This window comes from Apus apus, chromosome 5 (genome assembly GCF_020740795.1).
Source record: "Apus apus isolate bApuApu2 chromosome 5, bApuApu2.pri.cur, whole genome shotgun sequence".
Lineage (NCBI taxonomy): Eukaryota > Metazoa > Chordata > Aves > Apodiformes > Apodidae > Apus > Apus apus.
The window spans coordinates 49262555-49273451 of NC_067286.1; the positions used below are offsets into that span (position 1 = coordinate 49262555).

General features: G+C 40.4%; 1 protein-coding gene across 1 annotated transcript in view; it reads right to left on the reverse strand.

Annotated features, from left to right (window-relative positions):
* Nucleotides 1-8550, reverse strand: part of FBLN5 (fibulin 5) — a 49112-nt gene extending 40562 nt beyond the window's left edge. The window contains exons 1-4 of the mRNA XM_051622111.1: nucleotides 8104-8550; nucleotides 5906-5960; nucleotides 3528-3579; nucleotides 2116-2358 (exon numbers count right to left, since the gene is read on the reverse strand). Coding sequence (XP_051478071.1) covers nucleotides 2116-2358; nucleotides 3528-3579; nucleotides 5906-5960; nucleotides 8104-8120 — 367 coding nt within the window. The 5' untranslated portion in view covers nucleotides 8121-8550. The remainder of the gene's footprint in view (nucleotides 1-2115; nucleotides 2359-3527; nucleotides 3580-5905; nucleotides 5961-8103) is intronic.
* Nucleotides 8551-10897: the final 2347 nt, after the last annotated feature.

Genomic DNA, 10897 nt, shown 5'->3' on the forward strand with positions numbered 1-10897 from the left:
CTCCCACCTCTTCTTGTTAATGTCTCTATTCACCAAACATTCCCTCACAATTAAATTCCCATAACTGAAAGTTAGAAGGACAGAAGAGAACAGCCCTCACTGAAGAAAGCATTAGTTCTCACATTTCTGCCAGTGTGGATAGGAACATATAAGCCCTCTGGCAGGCTGAAAGGTCCACTGTAAAAGTTTCCAGAATCCACCTGTTTTAACTAGTATAGTTTGTGTGCAGCAGGCCAGAGAGGGTCAAACACAGGGATTTAGTTTCTCCTTTGACTTCAGCCTATTTTTACACTAACTGCCTCATTTCCTGATCCATCTACATCAGAGTTAGCAAAATGAAAACACTCCTGGAAGCCCATAAAAAAGTAGATAAAATCACTAAGGCTGATCAATTTGCTAATATCAGAAGTACTAGTTGCAATTTTCAAATCACTGCATAGTATACAGCAAACTCAGCTGTTATCCCAGTATTTCAAAATTTGTCATTAAGAAAAACAGGGTGTTGTTTTGTTTTGGTTTTAATTTTCCAGTAGGTCTTACTGCTAGCACTGGTTAGAAAATATGTTTTTCCCACCTTGGAACATAATGACAGCAATGATTTAAATACAGAAAAATGCATCTCAGAGCAGCTGAATTTAAATCTATAGAGTCTCACAGGTCTCTTGAAGCATCATGGTCTCCTCACTAGGGAAGCAAATGAAGTGCATCATCTGAAACTAAGTCCTGCCAGAAATTTCAGACAATAGGGCAGAATCAGCCCAAAAGACAAGTCAGTTTTAGCTCTTGTGTTGTTCTGCAGCAGCATTCAAAAAATAAATGTTCTGAGATAAATGCAGTTCCTTAGTCTACAGAGAAGGAAAACACACTATTGAAAGCTTCTATCCTCTGTAATTTGAGATTTTGTTCTTGTCAAAGACCAGTCCTATCACACACCAAAATAAAATTAATAAAAACTTCAGACAGTTAGCTACATTTAATAACAGACAGAAAACTTAATTTACCATTTGGAAAACTGAGACACAGAAATAAATAGTGGTTATAGATTAACTCTGTGGTAGACCTGTGGGCTACAACTCCATCTACCCTCAGCAGCGGCCAATGAGCAGTTTGATCCTGACCTCCTGATTCCAGCTTCGACATCAAATGAAATATTTTGTCCAGTAGAACTTACTTGCTTTAGTTCAGAAATTTTTTCTCCATTCCTTCACAATTTGACATTATCAGAAGCAAGCAACCCAAAGGGATATAATCTAAACCTCCCTTAAATCTGAGTAACACAGGAGCAGCTTATATCCAAGTTAAGCAGAGTATAAAATTAAGTAAGTGTAATAAAAATCTAGCAAAAGATGCAAAAGTAGAAAAACTACCAAGACAACATTTTTTTCATAGGGTTATTTGGTTTTTGTATTGGAGACGGGGGAATACCAAGGTGTTAAACAATGTCAACACTCTGCTGGGGCAGCGATTCTTTCTCCATGTGTTTGCACAGGGCCTCAATCAAGGGAGTTCCAGTCTCAGCTGAAGTCAATAGCCACGAAAGCAATGGAAGTGCTGACAGCTGTGTACCACCCTCCAGATAAGCAATGTAGGAGCTCCATAGGGCTCACAGTCTGAGTGAGGAACGCAAAGCACGGGAGGAAACAACTCTTATTTATGCCATTTAAAGGAGGAAGACTGAAGTCCAGAAATCTGAACAAGGTCACATACTGCCAAGAACTAAATCAAGGTGACCTCAGTTCCCATCTAATGCTTCAAACAGAGGGCCATGTATTTTCTCTCTCAAGGACAGATTCAGAATCACAATAGACATGCCTGCGATGCAGTGAGAAATCACCTTCCATCAGATGGTTCTTTATCTCATAAAAAACATTACTGCTCTCATTAAGGTGAGTTTTCTGATTAAATAATAGGAATAAATCATATCATATCATAGCTTGCAGTGAGTAATGACTGTGAAATGTAGAGCTCATATCCTTTAAAAAAAGCAGCTGAACTTCAAAAGACTGGGCTTAAGTGATACAATCATTAAAGGACAATTGTAGGACAATTCTTTCTCCAACGTCAGACAAGCTTTAATATAAATAAAAACACAGAATAAAAACTTCTACTACTTACCAGCACACTGATTGTTTTCATCCAACTGGTAACCAAACCGACAGATCAGAGGCCTGGTAGCAGTAGGGTAGTTAGGAATGGGGCCTGGTGCTGGGGGCGGTGGATAAATATTGGAATAAGGATTCAGATACGGTGAGCGATACACTGGGTTTGTTCGGGGTACGCATAAATAGCCACCGTTCTGGTTGACACACACCATATCTCCTCTGCAGGCCTCAGGAATAGTCCGACATTCATCAATATCTGGAAGGATATTGGAAAAGTTAAATGAATGATTGTTTCTTAATGGGACCGATCAAAACATAGTTTGCATGTTTTTCTCAAGACTTCACACAAAAAAAATTATACTCTCTTTTAAAGGAAAAGCTAATCCTTCTTTGTGGAGCCTCACTCTGAAGTTAGAGCACACTTAAACAAGAAACATCCCATAAATTCAACATAACCTGTGCTCTATTTCTTCTACTTCACTAGCAGAGGCAGAGGGGAAAGCCTGCCTTGTTATTCTATGAATGTTCAGTTTAAACACCGATTTACACATGGCTACAGCACAATACTGCCTATTCCTGCTGGAGGGTCTGTCCAAACCACAACATGCAGATCAGGATTTCAAACACTGGTGGTTTGGTTTGTCCAGCTGTGAAACTTGGATCCTGATTTGGAACTCCCAAGCTCCCTCTCACAGAAAAAGCTAGGGATGTTCCAATCTGGGGACCTGGTTCAGGCCTCTTTCTTGCTCTGATTGAGGTAGTTGCTAAATTAAATGTAGAAAGATACAGATGCTCAGTTAGCCAAACTGAGCATTCGCTCTCTTCTCAGAGCACAGAAGCAGTAGGTTGCTATAACAGGGCAAGCAATCTGTTGCTGGGTTTTCCCTTGCTGTTTGAGTAACTTTACTGCAAGCAGAAGATGCTGTCCTGGAGGCTGAATGCCATTCATAAAAAGATGTTATAGGGCAAAGTGTGTGTTTCCCTATACTGCCTCAACAATTTGCTTGAAGTTTCAACCCTAAGCAGTGGTAGGCTTTATCTGAGCCTCCAAGTGGAGGCTGCCAACAAAGATACTAAATAGTCTGGAGGAGAAAGAGGACAGTAAACAACCTTTGTCATTTGGCAACTAGATTGGGCTCCCAAACTCATCTCAATGCATCACAGCTATTTGAAAAGCACTGGTGGCCTATTATTATCTCAGCAATGTCAAAGATCAGTATATACATGTGCTGTGTAAATACACAGAGATGTTTATACACATACATATATTTTTTGTATATACATATACACAAACACACATATTTGTCCCACAGCAAGAGCTCTTCAACTAAAACATACTAGCAGCAGCACAATGCTAACTCATTTAAAAATCAGGATTTCTGAAAGAACCCCAATTTAAATGTATAGATTTAATTAAAGTCCTACCTAAGCATTGCCCAGAGGCACGGTCCAGGTCAAACCCATTAGTGCATTGTTGCTAAAATGAAAAAACAAAGAACACTCAGTGACTGTAAAATGAGAGGGTTAAAGAGTCAAATGCTCATCTGGATTATTATGCTTAGTACTATTGTTCAGCACTTACAGTACACCAAAATAAAGTCCCTTCCCCAAAGGACAGTCAGCAAACATGGGCCTGAGTCCTCAGAACATATGCCAGCCCCTGAACTCAAAAGGTAGCTCCCTCAGGTGGTGATGGGCTCCATACTAGTTGTTAACACAGAAGTGCATTCTTCTATTTGGGGGTCTTGTTTTTGCCAGAACAGGGGGGCTCATTTAAAACATACTAGGTAATTTCTCTAACAGGCTGTAAGCTGCCACATACAGACAATTCAGTACACACATCTCAACAAGTTAACCATCCGACTGAATTGAAGCCTTAGTTAAAACATAGTAAGCTTAATAAAAGGCAGGCTTTTACTTTACACCAAACATTTTCAATATTAAAGGATAAATCTTTACATGACACATGTTCTAGCCTTCTAAGGTTACATGTTCCTTCCTAACCTATGGTGCTGGTCTTTATCAGGGCTGCAAACTGGAGTCTTCTGCACCTCATCAGTGACCCTCTGCAGTGCTAAAAAAGTGACAGTCCTGGCCACACTGTGTCAAAGCCCATTAAAATTATTCCCTGTTCTCCCCAGTTTTTGACTGGGTATCCGGATATTTAGTAATGGGCCAAGGATTTCTCACAAGCACACAATCTTGCCAGTTAATAGGTTATACTAAGGAATGTAAGCAAGAGATAACCAGAAAACAAGAACCACTGAAGTAACCAGAGGGCAGAGAGATGGACTGTGCTCAAGATTGTTCCTTTTTGGTTGGTTTTAAATGACAAAGACACTTACTTCTGGATTTTATGGAAGAAATAAATTGAAGAGTGCTTGGTTCATGTTTGGAAAGGTAGTAAGCTGCAGATGGGAGGCAAGGGCTGAGATGGGTAAGTCAGTGGGAGCAGGCCATGGCACTATTTGGACTACACCTCCACTTGCACACATGAATACACAAAACCACTACTAGAATTGTCAAACAACTACGAAGGAATTCTGCCCTCATTTATTTTGGCATTCTTAGATGTTTTGGCATCATGCTGTGGAAAGGCAAAATATTCTGATGGGAGAATGTTTTAAAGTCTCATGTTTTAAAGACTGTACGTTCTTTACTTTTTGTTCTTTTTTCTATGCTGTGGCAGGTTAGCAGGAAAAGTGAAGATAATTTTAATAAAAACTATTTTCTTTTTGACAATAAACAATGATTCAGAAGCACTGAAACTATTGCAAAACTGGTTTCAACAACTTTCTGGAACTTTATTCTAGAAAATATTCCAATAGTGTTGAAATGACCAGTTTCAATATCTTCAGAAATATTTTGTTGCTGTCATCTTGGTTTCAAGTTGCCTTCTACTTAGACTTCCAAAATCGATTTACGGTGCAAGATGTTTTTATAAAAATAGCAATGGAAACAATATTTTTTAAATTATAAAAACAAACTCTTAAAGACATTTCAAAAATTCTCCAGGGGCATCAAAAGCATTTCCCATACAGATTAAATGTTCACAAAAATATCAATAAGCATACCACGTGCAGGAAATTTTCAATGTAACAGAAAAAACAACAACTACATTTCAGAGTCTTTTGGCAAAGGTGTTTAGAAACACAGCTCTGGACACTGAATATATCTGGATTATCAACTAGGAATTCAAATTTAACATGCCTTTGGGAACTGTTTTTCTAATTTAAAGTCCACTTGGAGCCCAAGAACACAAAGAACTAATGTTTCTGCTATTTCAAGAACTGGACTGCTTTACTTCTATCCACCCTCAAAAGCCCTGCCTCTTGAACAAAAAATAGTTTTGGGCATAAATTTAAATGAAAACTATGATGCAGTCATTCAGGATCATAGTCCAAAATTAAACAGTCCTAAGACAAGATCCTGCTGAAGACAGAAAATACCTATCCATATATTCCCCACCATAGAACTGAGCTGTGCCTGCTCCCAGGGATCAGCTTTTCTTATTTCCTCTTCCAGAATTGTTCAGAGGCAGAAGCAGGTCTTCAGTGAGGTCCAGGTTTCTACAGGGATGTTTTGCTGAACTGGCAGTGATGAGTCAATAAGCTCAGTCCATGTTTAACTCCAGAATCCTGCTGGCTTCAAGTCCTCCCCTCTAAACCCTTAGACCACACAGCTTCCATTTCATGTAAACCCCAGACCACAGAGCTTCCAATTCACCTGCTAGCCAGTTAAGCCTCATGCCATATAGCACTTGAGCACAAAGCAGTACATAGATGGCTGTGTGCACCTCTCACCTGTGCTCTTCCAGGGCTTGAAAGGCAGACGGCCAGTGTGAAAGCAGCCAGTATCCTGTAAAGTGCATAGAAAATAGGCTGAAAACCTTCTGATATCCAGGCTTATTATATAGAACTAAATACACATGGACAAATTCATTTCTAGTGATACTTCAGTGTATTCCACAGAGATTTGCTAACACTAATTTGGCCTCTGGAGAGGGAATAATAAAACGTGTGGGCCAGATTCAGATCTCTAAGCCACTAATTTCCTACGGTTTTATGCAAGTCTGATCAGAATCAGACTCAACATGTCTATTATCTAATCTATTTTTATGGTACCTCATGCAAGAGCTGCTTAATGAACAAGTGTGTAATAGTAAGTATTTTTGCCCTTCTCTGACACCTTTCTTTAGAGAATATAATTTTTTTTCTTGCACATTATACACATTTTACAGATGGGTAAACCAGAGCACAGGTCCTGCCTAATCTCACAGTGCAACACATTGGCAGGGCTGCAGACATGTCGTGCAGGAGGTCCTGAATCCAAGCCAGTTGCTCTAACCGCTAAACCGCATTTCATCCCCAGGAGACTGTATTTGAGATTAATCCATTTCCTTAGGCCCAGATTCTGTCCCTTTACTCAGTACTGAGCAGTATGTTGCTCTGCAACTAGACACATTGTGCCAGTTTATCAGCTACTAGAAGCTGCTATCTTCAATAGAGCCTTCCCCAGCTATATCACCCCAGCATCTAGTGGGACCTGCTAGGTCTCCTCACTGCAACTGAAAAAAGAGGATCCTTCTCTAAAAGAGATCTATGGCTGGAACTCCTTGGAATTCCTCATCTGGGACATGAAAATTCTGGTCAACTAAACTCCCACCCCCAAGTTTTTACTAACAGACAGATAACCAGGAAAGGACAGTAAGGAACTGTTTTTTTCTGTGTGCTATGGATTTCAGTGCTTTGCCACTGTCTTATAAATTTCTTCTCAATACAATTAGACCCATATCTTGCTTATCTTCAATTCTAGTTCTGAATGGCAATTGTGTACAATACATTCCCACAAAACCAGCACAGGAAGCAAGGGATATTTTAGGTAGCCTTAGTTCTGCTACCCAAGCAAGCTGCCAACTTTCTCTCATAGAGCTGTGCCTGATTTCCAGTGCAAACTGAGCTGCTGAACAGGACCTATAAATGCATTTGACAAACTCACAAACAGTGACCAACACATTTGAACAAATTTGTTTTAAATGAGGACAGAGGCACAAGCTCTGAAAAGTAAACATAAACCCTAAAATGGTTGTTCGTAGTGTTGTGGAGACAGATCGGGCTTGTTGGCAGCTTCTGAGTGACAAGTAAAGGCAAATTCTGCACAGACTTTTCCTTAAAGTTGGATGCAAAGCATTCCAAATACAATGTTATCCATTTAGGCTTGCACTTCATTTTTTTTCCCTCAAATCTTTCTGAATAGATTTTAAAGCATACACTGATATAAAGACTGCATACACACTTTGCATACAGCAAGAACAGCACTAGAAGGAAATACAACAGGTTGCAGCTGAACATTAACATATCTAGCAACTGGGCTACACTCCACATTATTGCAGAGCAGTGCCTGCTAACAAAATCCCCTATAAAACTGCTCAGACAACACTCATCTGTTTCCAGACAGTCTTTAGTTTCCGTTGTTACAGGATGATATATTCTTTCCTTGGCGTGGGGGGGTGACCTTACTGCCTCATACATGTTCTGCCTGCAACCACCATCTCAATTTGCTCTTTACTTTAGATCTCAAATCTCCTCAAGAATTATTAACAGGCACGCAGCACAACCTATCAACGCTATATTCAGCGGGTCACAGTAGCTTGCCCACCAGGCAAAATTTTTTAAACTAGTAAGGAGCTTTTGCAATAGAAACCAATTAGCTTCAAATCAATCCCTGTGGCCAGTGGGTTCATTTGCTGTCTCAGTTCAGCACTGCTGTGGATGCCGGGGTTCCTAACACAGAGTATAAGCATAGATCAGGAAGGAACTTGTCAGAGACAGCACAGCTTTAATAACAGACAGATCATCTTTCCCCACCTCTGACCACTGAGATCCTGTCTCTTTGCAAATGGCTTTAGCAAGTGGACTGGTACACCAAATCCCTGCCACAGATATTTTTCACAAGTAGGTTTCCCTTCAGAAAGTGAAGACATTTCATGCACGCCACTTACCTTTTTAATCCTTGCATGTCCAAAACCGTTGGGGAAAGGTGAAAAAAACCCAGAGTCTGTGCTGATGAATAACTAGAAAGTTTTCCCAAGCATTACCCTCTGCTAGCACTTCAGTTCCTCAGTCATTTATAGTCCAGAGAATGAAATGGCAAGTAATGGAGAAGATCGGGAGCCGTCTGTACCTCCTCAGTCACTGGAGAGAATACAGAGAAAGCACCTGGTTTTGCTTAGTTCTCTTCTGTAATTCAGCATTAAACCAATTGGAGGAGGAATGTTAAAAATGAACACTTCATTTTCTAAGTATGTTAAACAATGCAAATGGGGGCCTCAGCCTGGGACAGCTGGTTTAAATTACAAAGCTCACCAACTGGCTAGACTCCTCACAACAACCTCGAGGAGCCTGCCAGGATAAAACACTAACAGCTTGAAGGAAAGCCTCTCCCGCTGCAAACTTCACAGTTAAATGTGCCTCAGAGCAGAGAGCACCGTTATTGGACAGAAACCCTTATCAAGGGACTAGGGAAGGGAAGGGATTGTTTTCCTTGCTCTGAGAAAAAAAAAAAAAAAAAAAAAAAGTCAGGGTTTTTGGAGGCCCTCTGGCCGGTGCCTCGGACGATGAATATGCAACACTCGCTGCTTCATGCCAATATCATGCTGATGAAAGGTCTGACCCTCTGGGAGGTGAATAACTTGAATTCATGACAATCCCGGCTACAGGAACTATATTGCTGAGGGATTCTTTGAAAACAGGAACAAACAAATTAAATGCTCAAAAGGAAACAAATGGCTTGTCTACAAACACTGGCCCTTTTTAACTGACCCCACATTTCAGTGAAAGCTTGTGAAATGAATCACTTCTCAGGAAAGACGTATCTTGCAAAGCTCCAGTTATAACTGAAGATGAAGAAAATAAAGCACTTTTTCAGGTGTTTTGCAACTTTGACACAGACAGAGCTTTAGTGGGTCACGCAGAACATTTATGAGAAATGAGAGTTAAGCAATTAGATGCTGCAATGATTGTGCTGGTTCCAAAGATGAACACTGAAATTATATCACAGAATCACAGAACCACAGAATCATCATGGTTGGAAAAGACCTCAATATCACCTGGTCCAACCGTCCACCCAGGGGAAAAAACCAAAACCAAAAAAACCAACACCAACACACAACCCCAAAAAAACCAACGTGCCCACTAGAGCATGTCCTGAAGTGCCACATCTACACTTTTTTAAATACCTCTAGGGATGGTGACTCCACAATCTCCCTGGGCAACCCATTCCAGTGCCTGACTACTCTTTCAGTAAAGAAATTCTTCCTAATATCTGGTCTAAACCTCCCGTGGTGCAGCTTCGGGCCACCTCCTCCAGTCCTATCATTATTCACTTAGGAGAAGAGGCCAACATCCACCTCACTACAGCCTCCTTTCAGACACAGACATTAAATGCACACTTTGAATTTCTGTTGAGTCTTTCATTTGAGGAAATCCTTTATTTCTAAGGAAAGTGAGATTTTTGACAAGATAAAAATCTATCATTCATCTCTCTGTAACAAACTGAGAAACAAGGAAACAGAGTTGTTATAACAGATACTCATAAAATTGTCCTCTAAGTATGGATGTCCATCTTGACACACAAAGATTGACCGACTTCATGGTTGCCAAAGTCATATCAGTGCCAATGGGAAGTGCAAGACCTCTGTACATCACTCACTGTCTGTCATTGTCCAAATTATATTTAAAAAATGACAGGACCAGATGCTCAGTGCCATATCTAACACCCTCAGTGACTTGCTTATGTCACTTGCATTGCATGGAAAATGAAACACAAAAAGGTGATCAGCAAGTATTCTCATGATTCCATTAATCCAGTATTTCTCAATACACCCAATGATCTGGAGAGCTAACAAGTCTAATAGTAGCAGCGCTTACTGCGTGTTAGGTGTGCAAAGATCTTCTGAAACTATGAGAAACAGCTCTACAGCAAAGCAGATGCTCTGAGCCTCCATTTATGTGGATTCAAAGTTTGCCCCATATACTTGTTGATACCTCACTTGCTGATCCATGGAATTTTTCTCACCGTCCCATGGTAAAATCATTGTATGTGCACCAGAATCACCGGAGGAGTGCAGCACCAGTCTGCTCCCAGAGAACTGCCTCAGGCTAAAGAGTTCTTTCTGATCCATCAGCCAACTGGCAGACACGCTCCAGTGCTGGAGACAGAAGGTGAATCCAGACCTCACCACTGAAGGGATTCCCTGAAGAAGGAATACTGGACAAATGTTTTCGTTTTTCCTGTCTCCATAAGACAGGTGGAGTGGATAAAAATCTGAGTATAAAAAGTGTACCAAGCCATGAGTTGGGCTTGCTTACCATGTGGTGAATTTTTTTTCCTAAATAAAAGGATTTGATGTTATGGGTAAGTGGGATTTCTGTAGCACCTTTCTGTAACTACCATCGGCCACAAAATAATGAGATCCAGGCACACCCTTCTCACAACTCTCTTTGATATGAAGAGTTGCAGAAGGAAAGATGTTTGTGGTACATAAAACCTATTTTGCTTCCCTATAAAAATATGGGCAATTCAACCTATCTTCCAACACCATCTGCTGATACTTTCACCATTTATGTTTAGGACGGTGGCTAAACTTCAGGTTTAGAACTCTCACTTCAATGGTCTCAACTATCCCCTGTGTTATAAAATCCACTATTTTATTTAAATTACCGTGATGGTTTCTTTTGTCTTGATGAGGAGGTGCAGAACAGCCCACAGTACAAAATGGGGCTGTGTTAATTAGC